The sequence below is a fragment of the Empidonax traillii genome, unplaced genomic scaffold, assembly GCF_003031625.1.
Source record: "Empidonax traillii isolate 1590-97213 ecotype Southwest subspecies unplaced genomic scaffold, ASM303162v1 scaffold444:size1099390, whole genome shotgun sequence".
Taxonomy (NCBI): domain Eukaryota; kingdom Metazoa; phylum Chordata; class Aves; order Passeriformes; family Tyrannidae; genus Empidonax; species Empidonax traillii.
Window position 1 is genome coordinate 1,035,334 of NW_020955637.1, and position 20,533 is coordinate 1,055,866.

General features: G+C 49.0%; 1 protein-coding gene across 3 annotated transcripts in view; it reads right to left on the minus strand.

Annotated features, from left to right (window-relative positions):
* Window positions 1–4,597: 4,597 nt before the first annotated feature.
* Window positions 4,598–20,533, minus strand: part of ARHGEF26 (Rho guanine nucleotide exchange factor 26) — a 23,066-nt gene continuing 7,130 nt past the window's right edge. For 2 of the 3 annotated variants that reach the window (XM_027894861.1, XM_027894862.1), the window contains exons 5-15: window positions 19,979–20,035; window positions 19,104–19,264; window positions 14,141–14,293; window positions 13,613–13,742; window positions 12,812–12,886; window positions 12,084–12,173; window positions 9,558–9,712; window positions 7,086–7,271; window positions 5,980–6,047; window positions 5,727–5,831; window positions 4,804–4,946 (exon numbers count right to left, since the gene is read on the minus strand). In XM_027894861.1, coding sequence (XP_027750662.1) covers window positions 4,804–4,946; window positions 5,727–5,831; window positions 5,980–6,047; window positions 7,086–7,271; window positions 9,558–9,712; window positions 12,084–12,173; window positions 12,812–12,886; window positions 13,613–13,742; window positions 14,141–14,293; window positions 19,104–19,264; window positions 19,979–20,035 — 1,323 coding nt within the window. Of the gene's footprint in view, window positions 4,947–5,726; window positions 5,832–5,979; window positions 6,048–7,085; window positions 7,272–9,557; window positions 9,713–12,083; window positions 12,174–12,811; window positions 12,887–13,612; window positions 13,743–14,140; window positions 14,294–19,103; window positions 19,265–19,978; window positions 20,036–20,533 lie in introns of all 3 variants that reach the window. The other variant, XM_027894860.1, reaches the window with a different exon arrangement.

The window sequence follows — 20,533 nt, forward strand, 5'->3', positions numbered from 1 at the left end:
TTTTTTTTTTTTTTTTTTTTTTTTTTTTTTTTTTTTTTTTTTTTTTTTTTTTGAAGTCCATGTATGGGTTATATTATTACATTAAAAGTTTTTTCTTTAAAGTGCTATTTCATCTGTTCTCAATGTTCTGAATGTCATTCTGTTTTGAATGATTTCCAGCTATGGAAGAACATTTGAATAACAAAGCTTGTTTAGGATTCGAGGTTTATCCTCAAGAAATGAAGCTCTTGTGTCTCCTTTTATTTGCCTGGAAATACAACTCTTCTCTCTTCTTTGGGTTTTGGGATCTTTTTCTGTGCAAAAATGACTTTGGATCATCAAGCTTGGGAGGATTTATGGGCTTTATTGAAGAAAACACGGATCAGGTGAAATTAATTTTTTTTTTTTAATAGAAATAAGTCAAAGTTAGTGACCAGAAGGTGCTTTCCATTGGGTTAACGAGGGATGGGGGATGTCAGGCTCATTGCTTCCCCCCACAGCTGAAAACAATATATAGTTTAGCCTCCAACTGCCAACGGTTTTATCCACAGGTGTTTTAGATAATGAAGGGAGGGGGAAGAACATCCTGCCCTGGGGGTTCTGAGGGCAGGAGGGACTTGGAGGGAGAAGCAGCATCGGTGGCTGCAGGGAGTGAGGGAGAACTGTGAGAGATCCCTGCTGTGAGAGCCGTGAGAGCCATGGAAGATCCCAGTGGTGAGAGCTGTGGGAGCTGTGGAAGATCCCGGCAGTGAGAGCTGTGGGAGCTGTGGAAGAGTCGGGCGTGGGAGCTGTGGAAGGTCCCGGCTGTGTGAGGGGGGTGCGGGAGACAGGCCGCTCTGAGGGGCGAGGAACCATGGTGCTGCTGGAGGTGAGCCCCGGGATCAAAGCAGGGGGAAATAGGGGTTAAATTACTGATAACTGTGTGGAAAAGGGAGTGGAGTACATTCCAGTGTGTGATTTTGGTGCTGGGGACAAGGGCCGTCGTGCCGGGGAGGAGGGACAAGATGGCGGCGCGGGGAAGGAGGAGGGCACAAAATGGCGCCGGCGCTGAGGGGCAGTGGGTGTACCGGGGTGCCCAGAGTGGGGTGCGAGTGTGGGCAGGAGCTACAGCACAGCAGAGGGGGCTGGTCCCATTGCAGACTGGATTTATTGATGCAAGAGTGGTGATAATGCTGTTGCTGGCAGTGCTGGATTAAAAGTCATGAAAGTACAGGCTGGCACATGGTACCTGCTTTATTCTCCTTGTCTCTGGTTTTTGCAGTACTTAAATGATGGCTGTTTTTAACTGATAACACAAAGAGCAAGAGGAAATGGCAGCAGAAGCAGAGCCTGGGTGAGAAGGGCAGTGTTGGTTGAAGTTGGAATGATGTTTGGAATGATCGGGACCACCCTGAGGGAACACCCGAGGGGTCACAGGCCGGGATGTTGGATCTGTCCTTAAAAAGTGACTCATGTCTAAATTATGGCACTGACTGTGCCTTCTCACTAGGCTTGAAACATGTAGCTTAACATACTTTTAGAAGTGGAAAGGTACCAGAAGCCTCTGTTCTTCAGAGTTTGAGCCTGTTCCAAATGCCAGGTGAGCTGCTTTGTGCTGGGATAGTTTTCCTCACTAGTCTGTCTGGTGCTGTGTTTGGGTTTGTGATGTAAAGACCGTTATTCCAGGGGTGAAGTTTTGATAAAAATCATTTGCAGATAAATCCTTGGATTTCTTCCATCTTGGTGTCAAAATTTATTCTAGATTTATTTCCAATACTTGTGTTCATTTGTTTTCCCTGTGTTTCTTTAGGAACAGAATATACAGTGGAAAAAACAACTTTGTGAATATAATCTGCAGGTCCAGAGTGTAAGGGACGTGCTTGTGAGTGATGCTGAGCACAGGCTGCGCTCTGTCAGGGTGTGTAGGTTGACTAAAGTGTGCTATTTTTACCTTTTTATTTTCAGCAAATTAGCTTTGCATAATGGGAACAAATGTACTCCTTGCCACAGCAGTCAAGAGCAGCACTGCATCACAGCATGTCTTACAAGTTCATCGGATAAAAATGTCTGATTTATGATGTTGTAGGGCTGATAGGAGGAGGCAGAAAAGAAAGTATTAATAACTGTTCCCATGTGTCACAAGTGGGAGATGCTGAGACAGGCTGGAGTCAGAGGGCACTGGATTTCTGAGCAGGTGCTGGGTGGCCCTCAGGAGCTCACAGACACACGTGGGCACCTCACCTTTGATTCGGGGAACTGAGGGCATTTTATTTTTTAAGCATTTTATTTGCTTAAAGCCTGGCTCTAGAAGTCAGAAGGAAGGGGTGCACATTCCAGGCCTTCCGAAAATGAGAGTTAATTTTACACTAACAAACTCCCACCTCTATTCTGTCACTGCTGGGCACTTTATTAAAAGAGAGATGCTGGTGTCAAGTCCCCTTCTAACTAAAAAGGAGATGCTGGTGCCCTGTCCACCTCCTCGGGCAGGAGAGCACGTGGGTGTGTGCAGGGGCAGAGTGCACAGGGTGTGAAAGGGTTGAGTTTTTTAGATGGCTCTAATTGCAATTAGAAGTGCTCATCTTTGAGACCCGACTTGCTCTCAATGATTTATTTTTTGCTAATGAAAAGCTCATGCAGTTGCTATAAGGGGGAAAAAACCCAACCCCAAACCCCTGAGGTTTTGAAAACTTGTATATACAAACATTTAGGGAAATTGCTTGTTATGCCTTAAATGTTGAAGCTCTCTGAGCTCTGCTGGGATTCAGAGTTCAAGTCCAAGGCAGCAGTGGTGGAGCAGTCACCCTCCTCCTCTGTCAGTGAGGTGTGCAGTGCAATTAATGCCACTGCCCTCAGTAACAGCAGCGGGTGGACCTGCTGAGTGTAACTGAGGTAGCTGAAGGCTGGTTTTCCATCTCCTGCTTCCCAAGAGTCTCTCAGCCATCAGATGTTCTCCCAGGCCTGTGTTCTAGGCCATGGCTTCAAGGCCAGACAGGTAAATCGGATCTGTGGCAGATGAAATAGGACACAGGATGGTGCTATTTATGTTCACAGGACAGGAACATTTAAAATGCCGCAGCTTCCCAAAGAGGTTTAATTTCTTTGACAGCACTGACATTAACAACTGGCATTTTAAGAAATGCCCTTAAAAAAAATTCAAAGCTTTTTTTTTAGTAAGGATTTAAAAGCATTTTATTGATTGTTGTCCTATAAAATCATAGAAGTCTTTAATTCTTGAAGAACTGTGTCCAACAATAGGAAAAATGAAAAACATCTTTAAAAAACATTACAGCATTTTTGGAAAAACTAGGTATGAAAAATATATACAAGGTATTAAAAAAATCTGAATAAAATTAATGCCTGGATTTATACATTCAGTTATGTGTTAAACATCTGCCTGTATACAATAAATCTGTTAAAACAGTAGCAGTCTTTTAACTATGTTAAATAAGTCTTTGTTCAATTTACAGTTTCCATCATTACTATTTTATCAGTCCTCTTTTAAATTAATTTACAAGGCTGTATAATCACTGTCAGACCGTCCAGGTAAGTACTTTTGTACAAAATTATTGCCTTCCTAATACAGTTTAAATTGTTAGAGACAGACATCTTTACAAACACCCAATTCACCCACCCATGAAATCAGCGTATTACAGACTATAAAACAACCTCCAGGCCCTGTTCAGAGGTGAGGAGGCAACAAGAAGCAAGCCTTGTTCTCCAGGTTGTCCCCTTGTTTGTAGTGAGTGGAATTTATTTGCCCGCTGAGGCAGCAGCTGGTGGGGATGTGGTGAGGGTTTGTGTCAGTCACTGCTCCCAGGCAGGGCAGGGCTGTGGGGGTCCAGGGGTGCAGTCAGTGTGAGCTCAGCCCCTCCACGAAACTGCAGCTCCTCATTGTCCCACAGCACGGTAAAGGTTCAGCAGAACAGGGAAAGAACTGATCTCTAGTACTGAAGAGCAGAAACCCCCCAGCCCCAGAACAAAGTACTTCATGTCCCTGCAGCCCATCAAAACCCTGCTCTGAAACAGTAACTGAATCAGGGACGCCTTAAACACCTGAGGAAACCAGAAACAAACCAGCCCCTTTCCCAGCAGTTACTCCCTGCTAAAATACCTGGGCCAAGATGGATCAGCACCGTCTACTTTGCAGAGTGTGGTACCTTGTTTTTGCTTTCAGAAATCCTTCCACCACTGCAGAACTGAAAGGAGACAGTCTGAGCCGCCTCACAGTGTTTGTCAGAGCCCACCCCAGCTGGAGGCACAGCTCTGGATTCTTCCTGGAGCTTCTGCCAGCTTTGCTTGGGCCAAGGCCGGGGCTGTCCCTGGATGTGCACTGGAGAGGTAGATCGGCCTTTGTGAAGTGCAGAGCTGGTTATTCTAGTTCAGGTCACGCAGGTTCTGTCACAGGTGGGATTATATCCCATTAATATCCCATTAACACCCTGGCTGGTACTGGGACTGTCCCCCTGCAGCTCTGTGGGACACCCCCAGCGTTGCTGTTCATCTCCACACCGGGTCAGTGTCCGCTGTCCTGTGTCCTGGGCAGTTCTGGGGAAGGCAAGGTGATTAAAAACGGAGGGAGCTGAACAGGAGGCAGGGACAGAGCAACTGAAGTCAGCACTGGAACACAGGTCAGAGGATGCTGAGCTGAGCTCCCAGGACAATGCTGTGACCTGCAGTCTGCTCCTGGTGGAGCCAGGCTTCAGCTGGGAGCTCTGGGGAGGCAAAGCAGGACGGACAGGAGTATCCAAACGTCAGTGCTCTGGTGAAGTGGGGGTGGGCTCCGGTGCCCCCGTCCCACAGCAGCCCCAGCAGCCGGTGCAGAGCGTGGTGTGGGACAGGAACACGCTACACGTTGGTTTCCAGCCCCAGCAGGCGCCCCATGCGCTCCATGTTCTTGTCCAGGGTGGCCCGGCAGGTGATCTCCTTGGCACACTCCGAGGGGAACCAGCCCCGCTGGCCGTCCCGCAGCCGCTCCCCCTCGTACCAGCCTGCAGGGCACAGGAGGGACACGGGAATGGCACTGTCACCTGGCTGCCCTGCACTGGGCTGACTCATTATACACCTGCCTTGGCACTGAGTAAAGGACTAGATTAGGAGATTTTATATGGGCAGATTTTTATACAGGTAGATTTGGGAAGAAATTCTATGCAAAATGTATTACACAATTTCACTGGTTTTTTTATACTGTAATTAAAATATAGTTTGCAATAATGACTATAATATCACTGCAATCTAAAGAGCAATGCAGCACAAGTGACAGCATCTTGGATTTCATATGTAACACTGAGTAACATCAAGCTGGGATTTATCCCTCCAGTGCTGGCAGTGTCCTGCCTCCCTGTGCCAGCACACAGTGCTATCAGTGGAGTCACAGGCATGTCCACACAGGAACCAGTTTTGATGTTGGGGGCTTGATCCTGTGGGAAACCTCAGCAAACCCCCTGAGCCAGAGCCGTGGCCATGGCACTGCTCAGACTGGGGATGCTTCTCGTGGACAACCCTGGCACTCACCAGAGTGTCTGAGCTCCTTAGTTTTAGATAATTGCCATTTCTTACCTGTGGACATGTCAAAACCAGGCAGCACACACGTTCTGCAGCTGGTTATACTCTGCTCATCTGCTGCCCAACAGAGCCTGTCCTTTAGAAAACTGACCCCAATGTCCAGGCTTTTCTTGAAGCTGGTGTAGGCCCGTGCTTTAGGAACCCATTTCTTCCCGCTGGATCCCCCTGCAGAGGTGGTTATTACCCACAGCCAAACCCTCACTCACCGTCATTCACTTTCTGATAGACCAGAACGACATCAGCCACTTGGAGGGACAGTTCATCGGCCTGCTTGGCTGTGTATGTCCTGATGATCTCCACCTGGGCCAGGGCTGGGGAGGAAGGAGCCAGGCTGTTAAAGCAGCCCCAGGGCAGTGCACCTCATTAAAGCACACACACCCCTTCTTTTTCAAGTCCCCCCTTCAGAGTCCCCTTCCCCCACGCCCCTCCAGCTCCCCCAGTCCCACAGGGGTTACTCACTGGTCCTGTCGGTGTGGGGCCCGTCGCTGTCCTGTCCCAGCGCCGTGATCCACCGCGCTCTGTCGCTCCTGTGGGGCAGCAAACAGAGCCCAATGTCCCGGATCATGGTGCTGAGAATGTCAGCACTGAGACCCCTTCCTGCCTCCAGGCTCAGCACACACCTCCTCAGCACCCGTGAGGAACCTGTGTGTGTTCTGTGCCTCACTGACAGGGCCGTGCAAAGGGCTGACCTAACTCTGCTGCTTTTGTCCTCACGAGCCACACACCACGTGATGTGACAAAACTGAACAACTGTGGTGGAAGTCTCTGTGTCAGAGAAAACATTTCAGTTTCACCTGCACAAAATCCTGTTCCATAGGCACTCTGACCCACACAGTTGGGCCTTGGAGATTCCCTTCCCATCCTTCTCAAAGTATAAGACTACAAAAATAGGTAATTTTTAAATACAGGAATTCTTTTGAGCCTCTTCCTCTGAGTGACGATCTACTATTTATACTGCAAACAGTACAGAACAAATCAATAATAAATCTGCAGAACAAAATGTCTTTTCATTCAAAGTCCAGACAACTAAAAATGTCTTGCATTTTTTCCCCAATAAAATCGCATTTCCAAACAAGTCTGAATCATCTGCTGCCTTCATAATGAGTTCTTCAATAGAAAGCACTGATGATCTTTAGTTTCTTTCAGGGTTATTCTAAACTTTGAAAGCAAACCTAAAACTATCAATTTTTCCAGGCAGGGATATGTCTGGAGCTCTCCCTTTCATGTGTCTGTCCCTCCTCCAGCTGCCCCCAAACAAACAGACTCCTTCAGTGCTGGGGGGGTCGTGTGGAAGTCAATGGCCCTCAGAGCCACGCCGGGCACCCACAAACAGGGCCCTGCTTGTTGCTGCTCACCCTGCCCATGGGAACAAGGAGCAGGCTATCCCACTGTCCCTGCTGCCCGTGCAGAGCACAGCTCAGTGCCAGGGAGCAGGCACAGTGTCCTCCTCAGTGTCCTCAGCCATTCCCGAGCCTGCCCTGCACCCACACAGCCCCAGGGACAGCTCTGACCCCGCTGAGGGACCAGCCGGGACACCCCCCCCCGTCAGTGCAGCCTCTACTCACTGTGTCTCTGCTCCCAGCAGCATCTCCACCCTGTCCCCCGCGTGGTTGCTGAGCACCAGCAGCCTGAAGAGGTGGCCGGCAGAGCCCCGAGCCATCGCAGCCGCGTTCCTGGCGGGCTCCTCCTCGCAGGGCAGCACCACCAGCTGGTCCCGCAGCGAGTACTCGGTGACGTTGTAACTCTCCTCGCTGCAGCACAGAGGGCAAGAAAGACACCCCAGGTTAATGCCTGGCCTTTTTTCAGCAGGTCTGGATGCAAACACCGCCACAGAACCCACATTTAACTCCAGAGTCTGGCACGGTTCTTCCCACACCTCCATGAGCTCCACACAGCTCCTGCCACTGTGTTTGATGTGAAAACCAAGCTCTTACTTGGGCTCTGTGGGGGGTTTCACTCTTCTGCCAATTAAATACCGAAATATTCTGGTTTTTTGCAGAACAGCTTTGTGCACGATGGACACAGAACGTGCCCCTATTGGAACCTGTCCTGCTCTGATGCTCTGAGCCAGGGAAAGGTGGGCTGGGGTGGGTGGGTTTTGTTTGGGTGTTTTTAAAGAAGCCAGTTCAGTATTTTAGTCTGGACAACTCCTGCTTAGCCAAGGAAGAACTGGGAATGCTGCAATCGTTACCTGGAAGCCTTGCACCTGAGAAAGAAGTGTGTCCACACACTTGTGTAATGAATAATAAATGCATTCCTTGCTAATTATCAGCTAGTCTGCACATGTGCACAGCTAATCATAACTGCATCTTACAGAGAGAAACCCTAACAAATCCCTCCTACTCCTTACCTCCATCCCACAAACCAGTGGGATCAGACAGGGCAGGGCAGCCCTCACCCTTTGCCCCCTGTGCCTCTGGTGCCCGCACAGTGCCTCGTGCTGCCTTTGCTGATCCTCAGACAAACCACAGGATTGCAGGTTACACTCCCAGGCAGCACTGACCCTCTGGCAGGTAACATTCCCAGGCAGCACTGACCCTCTGGCAGGCAACATTCCCAGGCAGCACTGACCCTCTGGCAGGTAACATTCCCAGGCAGCACTGATCCTCTGGCAGGTAACATTCCCAGGCAGCACTGACCCTCTGGCAGGTAACATTCCCAGGCAGAACTGACCTTTGTCCTGCCAGCACTGACTGCTCCTGCCAAGATACCCCATTAAACCCTTACAAGTATTAAATCTTCTTTTAATGATCCTTGAAAAAGAGTCAGATTGTGTCTACACACCGGAGGAGCTACAAGGACAACTGACAGACAGAACATTCCCAATAAACTAAAAGCTGGGCAGTGGGGAGCAGCAGATTTTCCTTGCTCTCCAAAGCCTTGTGTACAATGACACATCCCAAGTTCCCATGTCCCCTCCTGAGCAGGGAGCAGCCCTTTGCCTCCCTCCCTCCCAGGGCCAGTGTGACAGAGCAGCAGCTGCTGCTGCCCCGCAGGTCAGAGCCTGTCCTGGGCAGTCCCAGCACAGGAGCCAGGACAGAGTGTGAGATGGGCCGAGCCAGGGCTGGGGATGGCTCTGGGCAAGGACCAAACTGTGACTGCAGCGCTCACAGCGCTCTATTTTTAGCACAAAGTGATGTCTTACTGCGATGTTAAGCATCCTCTGAAGTGTAACTGCTCCAGGAAAAACACCAACATTTAACCTCAACTAGCAACCAACACTTCTGTCCAGTGCTGGGTGCCACAGCAGCACTGTGGGTGGGAGCACAGCTCACCAGAGCCCAAACTCTGTTAACAAGCTCTGTCCCTTGGGCAGGGGGAGCTCTGTGCTCAGGGTATCGGGGGCTCAGAGCAACTGGTGCACATTTCTTCCAGCTTTACAAAAATCCTCCACTTCAATAATGCTCCCTCTTCATTTTGGTTTCTCTTTGCTTAAAAATTACCATTTTCTTCCCAAGTGTTACATCATACCCCATTCCTCAACATTTATTTCAATTACAGGTTTGCAGTCCCACAGAAGGGTTTGGCTGAACCGGCCAACCCAGATGTAAAAATAGTCCTTCAGAACAGTTCCCAGCCTCAGGAATAAGGTTTATCTCTCAAGTGTTACTCAACAGCATCAGCAGAGGATTTAAATTCCATTCAATTCAATTACTACACCTCCCCTCAAATCTAGCGATAAAAATGTAAATGGCAACTGCTGGAAGTTGTACCACATCCACCATCCTCAAAAACCACCCAAGCGTGGAAGAGTGGAGGGGAACGGACATTCCTGCTCCTTTATCCTTCCCAAACTTCTCCCTTGGCTAAGGCATCAAGAATGAATTTTTTAACTGGTTTGACAGTTTGGAATTTCAATTGTGTTTGCCAAAAGTAAATCCTGTTTAATGACCAGTTACTCGTCATTTGTACCCAGGGGCTGATGGACAGACTCAAATAACTCCTGCACTCATTGCTCAGCCACCACCGTGTCAAAGTCACCGCTGGGACTCGGGGAGCTCAACACAAAGGCAGGTTTACACTGCTGAAGCTCTTACCTCTTCTTCTTGGTGATGATGAGGACGTCGTTGAAGAGGAAGAAGTAGACCTGCTGCTTGGAGGTTCTTTTGGAAAACAATCCAGTGTCTTCCACATATGCCGTTAATTCACCCCTTTTCACCAACCACCTTGAGGAGGAAACCAGTGGAAAGGGCTGCAGGGCAAGGAAATCACATATTAGTCCTTCAAATGTAGAGGTATTTTAAAACCTCAGAGAATAGAGTATGATATATTTGGAAAAGATGCTTGAATGAACTCAAAGCTGAGAGATCACAAAAGGGTTACTGTGGTTTAAGGGACCTCCATCACTCTACACCACACAGGTAACAGCTGCAAATACCTGGGAATCACTCGGGCACCTGATCATTGCTCACCAAAGTAAAGATGAACAGACCTGACTGATCACACTTGGGGTGGAACAGACTGTGAGACCTCCTGAGGGCATTAAAATCGAGCCTGTCTTCCAGGGATGTGTTTGCAGAGCAGCGATGGCTCCCGAGGCACCTGTGGACTCTGGACTGCAGCAAAGCCACAGAGGGGCTGAGCTGCCTGATGTGAAGATCTGGATTTACTAATCCAAATTATTCCCAAGTGCAGGAGAAACAGAGCCCAGAGAAGGCCCTTTTGTTTCTCTGTGCATGAACAGGGAGATGTGGGACTGCGTGTCCTGCTCACACAGCCCCTCTCTGAGGCTGCACCGTGACACAGTGCCCAGCGAGGGCCCACACTGATGAACACCACTGCCTGCTTTCCCTCATTCAGGCACCTTTCCCATGCTTTGAAAACACACCCTTCCTGCAGCCTGTCAGCCCCTTCCCCCTGTGCATCCCAGAGTCCCTCTGCTGAGCCAGCCCTGTCTGTCCCTGCCCACGGGGCTGGGCCAAACCCAACCCCTGGCACTGCGACCCCGCTCCTGGAGGAACAAAACAGTAACTCCCAAAAATAACCCCCCACAACTTCTCTGGTGCTGAAGATGAAACATTTTAGAACTTCTGAACCTTGATTAAAAACTCAGTTCTAGAGATGTGCCACAAGATCTGAGTTGGTTCTCTTGTGCTCCCACAAAATTCTCCACAGTTACATCTATCAAAACAATAAACAAAAATCCCCAAACACTCTGTGTTTGGCTAGGCAAGAACAGAAATACTTTAGCTAATTTATAATGGTTATAAAACAGAATTACAGCCCCATGATGATTGGTTTACAAGGAAAAAATACTTTAAAAAGTTCTATTTGAGGATGAACTAAAAATTCCTCTAATCTGTACTCCAAGTGAGTTCATCCCATTTTCCTAATTGACTCTATTCCAGAGGCAGCTCGGTTTTACTTTAATTTTCCCTTAATTGCCAAAGGAGCACATCACGTGCACCATCTCCCTGTACAGAAAACAGGCTCTCAGAACTGAAAAATGCCTTGAGCCCTGGCCAAGCTGGGGCTTCCTCTGCCAGCTGGCAACTCCCCCCGCCAGACAGGGCCTGAGCCACCCCAGGCTGGAGCTGGATCACGAGGGGAAAACCTCCCACAGAAGCACAGAGGGACAAAGCCCAGGCAGCTGCTGTCGCTGCCCCATGAGGGGATGGACAGAGCCCCGTCCCCAGGGAAGGGCAGGGACCCCCAAGGGGCTCCTGGGACTGGGAACTGATGGAACCAGACAGGGCTCAGCCCCAGCACCAGGCTGGGCTCAACACAGACCTGAGTCTGGGATCACCACTGTCAGCAAATGTCACTTGGCCACAAGTGTTTTATTTGTTGTTGCCGTTGCTCTACATTAATATTAGTATTGTTTCAATTTTTAGTCAAAATTTGAGAATAAAAATCCTTTGGACAAGTTGAAAACCCCTTTTTGGAGACAGCTTTTCCCCAAAGCCTGACCCTCACAGGAGCCACACTTTTAAAACCACGAACCTCCACTCACTCCATGTCTGATAATGAAACAATCTTCTCTCAGAGGAATCCTCATTGTGTGACAGTGTCAGACACTCATGACAGAAATGGGATTTCAGCAAACATTGAATAGAAAACAATAAATGTATGTGAAGAAAGATCTTGAAAGTCCAATAAACCCCCGGCTGCCTGTGTGTGTGTTGGTTACTCCTACCACAAAGACTGACTGGAGATGATTTCTTTAATACAAAAAATTTAATACATCTCAGGTGGGACCTGAGATGTCCCACCCTTAAGGGGAAGGACAGACACTCCCAGGGTCCTTTCCTGGCCTGGAAGCCTTTTCCCAGGACACCTTTCCCATCAGGTCCATGAGAACACCTCAGCACTGAGCAGCACCTCCTAATGCCAAAATCCTCACAGCAGCTTAGTCTTTACAGCAAAGAATACTCTTATTTCAGTATATATTCAAATTCCCTTGTGCTATAGTGTCACCTTCTACTTAAAATGACAATACTTAACCAAAATTTTAATTTTTGCCCTGACACATCAGATTGTTTCTTTGCAAGAATCACTGTAGGGTACGACAATGTGGTAAGAGTTCCACTGCTCCACTGCCCGAAATATCCTCCTGCCCATACCTTGATTTTGAACTCCAGCTGGGAGTTGATGGTGTACATCATCTCCGTCCTCTCCATCTTCCGAGCGCCCTCGTTGCACAGACGCACCAGCTGCAACGAGACAGGGGCTGAGCTGGGCTCGGGGACTGCAACACCCACTGCTGCTCCTTTAGGAAAGGCACAGCCCCCAGCAGTGACACTGCAGGCTGGGTCACCCACAGGGAGTGTCCGTGGGTGCCCAGGGCTGGCCCCACACCCACCCTGCCCCACGGCCCCAGGGGCTGACCCCAAGAGTCCCCAGGACATGGGAACTGTTTGTTCTCAGGGGGGGCAGTGGTACAGAGGTCCAGGCCAGGCTCTGGCTGAGCAGGGCCACAGTGCTCTGCTCCAGGTGAATGATCAGCTCCAAACACTCCCCTCCTCCCAGCCGGACACAACCTCCCACCCACAGACCTGGCAGCACCAGTGGCACCAGTCTGGGCCCTTCTCCCAAGTAATAACCAGGAATTCTGGTGGAAAACCCATCCCCAGGGGCCCTTCCTAAATACAGCAGTGTGGAGTTTTTAAGCCTCAGTGCTCCTCCCACCTGCATTATTATTGCATGAAAAGCATCCCTTTTCCCTCACAGTGCACAGGAATGTTCAAGGGCCACGGGAATGCCCAGCCCCAGTAGGAGAGTCAGGAAGGAAAACAGTCAAAGCAAGAAAAATTCTGCAGAGAAAAATTTCAGTGAGCACTTAGGAACGTACCTTGCTGACTTCTTTCAGAGCCTGCTTGCAGTTCTCATATTTTGCTGAATCCTTGGGAGTTTTCTGGCAAATGGTCTGAAATAAAACATGAGTTACTTCAGAGGACCACACAGCACAGACTGCAACTCACAGAGAACTCAGAGTCCATGAATGATCCCAGGTGATCAAATTAATTAGTGCCCAATTTGCAAATCTACAGAACCAAATCAGCAGTCCTGCCTCTGGCTCCACAGAGCTGGACTCTGAGCCTGGGTCACAGCTGGGTGATCCAGCTCCTCCTCTGGCTCTGCCACTTCACCTGACACACCACGAGCCCTGGTGTGAACTGTCACACACAGTCCCTGGTGCTGCCATCACAGTCCCAGGCTCCAGGGTCCCTGCACAGGGAGGGACAGCTCAGTGCCACCCACACACAGCTGCCCTGCCCTCAGGAATGGAGCTCATCCTTCGGGAATGGAGCTCATCCTTCGGGAATGGAGCTCATCCTTCGGGAATGGAGCTCCACCACACACAGTTTCTGTGCTGGAGCCTCCTTGCTTTCAAAATTATGTGACCTTCAGTGTCCAATTTTCCTATCAGAATGTCCAGATCTTTAATGTGTGAATGGGGGTCAGGAGCAGGAGGGACCAGCCACAGCCAGCAAACAAATGCAGCAGAACCCCATCACCCACAGGACGTGCAGCCCTGGGCTGGCACAGGGAGAAGATACAGAGAGACTGGAATGAACCAGGAATTGAGTAGGAGAGCACGTTAACACTGAAGGAACATGTCAAGGAAAAATAGAGAAATAGCTGTTCTCACATCCATCAGCAAGGGGAGACGAGTGACTCTCTGCATAGGGAGGATGAGGAAGGAGATCATGGGCAGATTCCTGCAATCCTCATGGGACTCGATCCGGGACAGCACCTCCTTAAACGCTGGATTGGTGGCTCTGGGGGGAAAGAGGGAGAGGATTAAATGGTGTGTTTTACCAAACAACTGTGCAAGTGGTTAGATCTCCCAGAAATCCTGGTTTCATTGCAGGGAAGTGTGATTTGCAGGAGCTGGATCACCTGAGGCCGGCACTGCCATCAAACTCAGGCGCTGCCACCCCTGGCCACGAGGGCACACTCAGGGAAGCCCCTGGGACACCGAGCCAGCGCAGGAGGGGGAACTGCCCCGTGACCACGGGCAGGGCTGGGCTCTGCAGCCCAGAGAGTTCCCACTGCCCATCCCCTTGGAGGAGCGTGCAGGGACAGCTCAGCCTGTCAGCACACCCAGGGAACCACAGGCACCCAACTCCAGAGCATGCCCTCCCTCCCCACGTGGTTTGGCAGCCCCGGTGCTCACAGCAGCCTCTGCAGCGTGCGCTGCTGGTACACCTCGTTGGTGCAGTACTTCACGTAGGGGTCGAACGTGGACGCCGCGTGCTTCTCCACGATGTCGCTGATGTCGTCGATGAAGATGTTGTTCTGGTGCCTTGCTTCCAGTTCTTCAAAGAACCTGCGAGGAGGAAATGGGCTGCTCACCTGGGCAAGGAAACGGCATCCCTCTCTCACGGCACTTACCCCTTCACCTGCCACGACCCAGGACTTTGCAAAGGAATGACAACTGGAACTGGTGACAGGGTGAGATCAGCCCTCCTCTGGCAGGGCAGGGAGGGAAATCCTGACAGGACAGAAACCCAGGGGCTGCTGTGCCCTGGCAGAGCAGCAGCAGCGTTGGCAGAGGCACTTCCCACTCTCCCAGTGCCAGAACCCAAACTGAGCTGGTCAGACCAGAATTTCCAGAAATGGAGTTGGAAAAGAAATGAAACTACTTCAAACGCACATTAACACATTTCCTCTTGCAATTAAAGGCAGCACCACACCAGAAGTGCTCAGTGAGATCAAGGTCTGTGTGAGTGCTGAGCCAGGACAAGAGCCATGGTTGGCAGAGGGGGACATGGTGCTCATGCTCACATCCCCCAACCCACCCTGGAACCAAACACTGAAAACGGACCCAGAGCCCCAAATCCTCAGCTGGCTCCTCCCCTCACCATGCTTGCTGTCCCACATGGAAGTCTCTTTGGCCTCTGGAAGCTTCCCACTCCTTTTAGCACTCCTAACTTTCCCACAGCATGAGCCCTGATTTCCACGACACTCACTAAAACCTCTCCCTGTTTGGGGAGCAGGAGCTCACACAGACCAGCTCTGCAGGTCCCACAGTCCCCCCACAACACACAGTGCAATCCTCACACATGCAAAGCTGCTGACAACCTCTGAGCAGCCCTGGCCACGGCCTCTGTGCATCAGGATTCACTGCAGGAATCCTCAGCTCCCTGCAGTCAATGAGCTCATTAAAAATTCTCATATAGCACAGAAAACATTAAGCAAATACTTGGAACACGTGATCCTACATCAAGCTCAAATATTTTGAAACCTGTTTTATTTCATTTCAGCCCTTTATTCCGTTTTCTCATCACCAAGAGTGGCTCTTCAAATCTGTCACCTTCTTTCGAGTGTGCCACTGATGCTCTCCATATTCTGTTCTGCAAACACACCTCACACCTGAGAGGAGAGCAGGACAAACAGCAGCTGCTCACCCACACGTGTAGGAACAGGGGTTAACTCAACTGCACTGAGTGGCTGCCAGGCCCCCACTGCGTCAGTCCCAGACTCAGAACAATCCAGGGGCTTTTGTCCCATTCTGGATTTTGTTTGGTTTTGTTAAGTTTGGACACAGTAACTGCACCTGGACTGGCTGATGTTTGTGTTGGCATTTCATGGAAAACAAAGAGACACCACCCCCCCTACTGCAGCCCCCCTTCCCTCAGCTTCCCCCTTCCCTGCCCCTCTCAGGGGTGCTTTTGAACAGCCTTGTCACCTCTGAAAGGCAGAGTCCTCAGCACCCTCTGCCCCCACCACCCTCTCAAAACACAACAGTTTCCAGTTGGCACTGTGGGTTTGGGCTGAGTGTCGGGACCACCCCAAGGGGCACATCCCACTCCCTGCTCCCAGAGCTCAGGGACAAACACTGAGGGCAAGAGCTGTCTCCAGTCTCGCTGGGCTGCAAGAAGGTAAAAAAAACAAATAAAAAATGAAATAAAAGAGAGCCTCCAAGTCACAGAGTCTGCAATTTCTCATGAACCACAACAGATTCCCACCCCTGCCCACCGGGAACTGGGATTCCTCACTCTCTGCTCAGACACATTTACAGCTGGGAGAACCTCCCACTGCTGCCAATTTACTGTGCTCAGGAAATGAGGAAATCCAGCGTTTCCTGCTGGTTATGGCACCCTGACAAGGTGTTGGACCCTGCTGGGCCACAACTTCCACTTTTAGAATTTATCTGGTGCTTCATCAATGACATCAGACACAGTCACTGTAAGACTCGTAAAAATCTGGCATGGCAGAAAACTTGTAAAAAAAAAAAAAGAAAAAAAAGAGAATAGAGGGGCAGAGAGGAGCAGCACCCCCAAGTCCAACCCCCCAATATGTGCTACAAGGAAATCAGGCACTGGAGTTGGAATCAAAGGTTGTGGTTTTTCACATCCAATCTGCTAATTCCTAGTTACAATCAGTGAATCAGACACATCATAAACCCTTTCACTTATAAATTCAGGATGTATTCTGTTACATCTCAGGACTGAGGGATGGAGTGATTAAATTCAATTTAACCAACTAGGAATTAGCTGTGCTGTGTGATGCTTTTTTTGCTGAATACCAGAAGAATTTATTTAAAGAACCTGCTTCTGTTAATTCCAGAACTTTTCTAGTTGAAGTTACATCCAATTAAGTGAAAGTCAAACAGCATCACAGGTCAGAATTTGATTTCCCTCATCTTGCCCTTATGTTGTTTAAAAGAAACATCCAGGCTTGCACCACCTTGGTGCCTTCTCGAAGCTGCACATTTGTTGTGCAGATCTCAAACCAGACTGACCTGGCTCAGACACAGCCAAGAGAAGCTGCTGCTTCCTCTGCATCAGGCTGTGCCCAAGGAAAGCTGAGATGGGAGTCCCAGGAACTGCTGAACCTCCACCCACTTCACTGCTAAAGGAACACCCAGATAAACACAGTTGGTCTATTTTGTGCTAAGAAGTGCTGTGAGGAAGCTCACCTGGTTCCTAACATATATTCACACATTGAAAATTGGATTAGGGTACTCAGACAAGCTGTAAACCTCCCTCACAAACACACACTAAAGAAATCAAGACAGAGTTTACAAAGAGAGCCTTTCCAGATCCTTTTGTTAGTGTCTTTTTCTGCCAGTGCAGATCTGAGACCACAGAAATATTCTGCCTTTTGCTGGCCTGATGGCAGAGAGGCACAAATGCTAAAGCTTTCCTTTCTCTTAGGAACCTGCTGATTTAACCTGCGAGACCATCGTTCCTCAAGACATTTCCCTGATTTCCCTGTGACTGCTCCTTTCCCAGAGAGGCTCCTGGGGGGCTGTGACCTCTCCTGCCCCACACCCTGACAGTGATTTCTCACTGCTCAGCCCATTCCTCACTGAGCTGTCCCAGGGCACCCCCCCAGCCCACCCAACAGCTCCCTGCACCTGTGGGGGTTCAGTCCAGCACTCCTGAGCTCCCACACCTCACACACAGGCAAAGACACCAGGAAAGATTTAAGCTTTCCAAAGCCACCTTCCCAGAGGTTTCCACAAACACACCCAGTCAGTGCTGCCCAAATTATTCAGCCCCACTGTCTTTGTTCGACATTCCAGTGAGCTCCCCAGAGCAGGGAGGACTCTGCTGTCTGCATTCTGCTCCCAACAAAGGCAGCTTTGTTCCCCCAGGAACGGCCCTGTCGTGCACCACAGGCCTATCCTGGTGCTTCTGGAGAGTCTCCATTAAAGGAGTTCCAAGGCAAAGTTCCTAGAGAGAAGCTTGAAGCACTTTTGACTAAAGGTTTTTATTAAGTATTTTTATCAGCTCAAATTCTCCAGCTCACCAAACTTGTGCCTGCACAACCAAACCCACTGGTAACTACACCCATGCTCAGGTTTTATGTTTTTAAGCACACAGTTTTAACACACATTTTAAAATACTGCAGAATGGGAGAGATGCTCATTTTTATCAAAAAAGGACAGATTTTGTTACCTTGAAGGACCTTGAAAATGGAAAGAGACAGTTTGAAGATACCAAAAAAAGAGGCTTCTGGTTTAAAATCCCTTCCATTATTTACACAAATGACATTGGTCAAAGTCAGCACAAAGTTTTGTTACAGTTTAACAGTATTGTATAATTCAGCAAAGAAAATATGTTTTCATTTAAGCGTAAAAAGGAGTTACAACTTCTGTTTTTACTCCAAGTTACAAAAGAAGCCAAGCTCTTAAACCATCAGACTTTACAGACAAGAAAGAATGAGATTATAATTCTAGGCTAGTGTGGTATTTTTCCATGCTTTCCTTTTTTTTTTTTTTTGCTTCTCCCCCTCCCACTTCCTTTGAAGACCATTAATCAAAAGGGTTTTAAGAGTTCCCCTAAAAATATTGCTCTCCCCACCCCCATCATACTTTCCTTTTCCAACACACATTTCACGTAAGGAGAAGCCTTTAAAAAGTACTTTTCCTTGAAAACCCAGACTTTGATAATCTGCATTCCCTGCCCCCCCTGCTGGGGTACAACCACTCCTGAGGTGGCTGAGGGGTCACCCAGCCCCCAGCTCCTGCCACCAGACCTCAAGGATAAGAGAGAGAGCAGAGGGAAGGGGACACAGGGAAGGTGCCGCAGCCAATCCCAAGCCTGTTCCACAGCTCCTCAGTTGGGTTTGCACCTGGCACAACACATCAGCCTCTGTTCTCCCAGGTACATCCATGGAACAAAACCCTGGTACTCCAAAAACTTCAGAAGACAAAGCCAAACCGCTGCCAAACCCCACAGCCTTTATGGGCCTTCAGAGAAAATGCTAAAAAGGACTTTCCCACAGCTGGGAACACGAAACGTCACAGGTTCCACAAAGGTGCGTGAGGGTTTAATGCTAAAGAATTCAGATTTCAAAATCACAGTTTCTACAAGCAGGACAATTTCTACACAGGAGACAAAAGAAGAGGGCACAGAGAAAAAAATATTCCGATTCCTTATTGAAGCCTGAGCCCCCCTTTGTGAAAGCAGGCCAACACTCCTGTGTTCCACAGGTAAACAGATCCATGGAAAGCTGCACAGAGCTACAGCTGAGCCCACTCCCTGCCTTCACCAGGACACATGCTTCACTTTGCAAGCCTTGGAACAAATGGTCACCAGTAAAATGGTCACTTCAGCTTCCATAAGAAACCTGCTTTGATGTTTAAAGACGTGCAACTCTTTTAAATGCAGAAGTGCTGCACTTACTTTTTGCTTGCCTCGTAAACATCGGTGATGTTGGAGAAGAGGTGGTGGCTCTCTGTTTTGGTCATTGTGAGGCTCAGTTCCCTGGAATTTTTAAACATCCGGATCAGGATCTCCAAGCTCAGCAAGTAAGAGTGCTCAGAAGAGATCACTTCAAATATTGCCTGCAAAGCAGAGGGGAGAAAGAAAGGACTTACTAGTGATGGGGCTTTCTTTTCTTAAGAAAAAAGCAATGTTGAGGAAGGGTGCAAAGCAAAGATTTTGCATGCAAACTACAGATTATGACATAAATATTCCCCTCTATGATAGTTGCATCATTTACTTAGAAATAAGTGATTTAACACTAGAAAAAAGGACTTTTTGAAGAAGTCTGTATTCAGAGTTTTCAATGCAACTGTTTGAAGACAACTCAAGACCAAGTGTGACCATTGCCCATTCTCAGAGAGAACAGGTAAGTGCCTGGGTGACAATCTGCCAGCAGAGCAACTGCTGTCAGGGACAGAGGTCACAGCAGGGACACAGTGCTCACATGTCCAACAGGGCTAGTTACAACTCAGGGCCTTTGGAAAAGCTGCTCTTTGTTCCTCATTGCCTTTAAAAATCCCTGTGCCACCTCCTCCCTGTGTGATCTCGGGGTTAATGTCACACCTTCCCTGGCACAGCAGTGACTGTGCCACTGCCAGGCTGGCCCTGCTGCAGTGGGAGGGCCCAGGAACCCCCTGGCAGGGACACAGCACCTCAGCAACACACAGGGTTTGTGTATTTATTCTCCTGGGGACAGGGGACACTTCACTCCAGGGCAGGGAGCCAAGCAGGGACTCTCCTTGTCAACAGAGCAGCCCTCGGCAACCAGCCCCAAGCACAGGGTAGGGAGATACCTCCTGTCTCTTCCTCTCCTCCTGGCTGATGGCTTCTGACAATCCATTCCTCTTCACCTGGAAAGGAAATAAAGCAATATTTTTAAAATCTCTGGGGGAAAATGTGATCTTAAAAAATAATACAGGACTATCAAAACATTGCAGCTAAATAATCTGTCCACTGAAGGGACAGCAATAAGCCACAAGACCTCACACACACTTCCCTCCTCCCACTTCCCTCAGTCTTCTCCCAAAGTTCCATCAGCAGCAGCTTTCTCTCCTTACTCCACCTGCTCCCTGGAATGTTACAGGATATATTATTCCTCATTTTTAATTGTTTTAATTGAAATAGCCTTCAAAAAAAAAATCGCATTTGTGACACTATGCCAACAAAAACTTCACTTAAGGCAAGAACATGACCAGAAGGACTGGAAAAGGCCCAACACCACAGCTACTGATCCTGTGTGTCATCACTTTGGACTGGCTTTTCCTCAGCAACTCAGTTATAACTGATTCAGCCATGGAGATGAGGAGGAAAGGGTGAAAGAACAACAGGTGATCACTGGTTAGGAACAA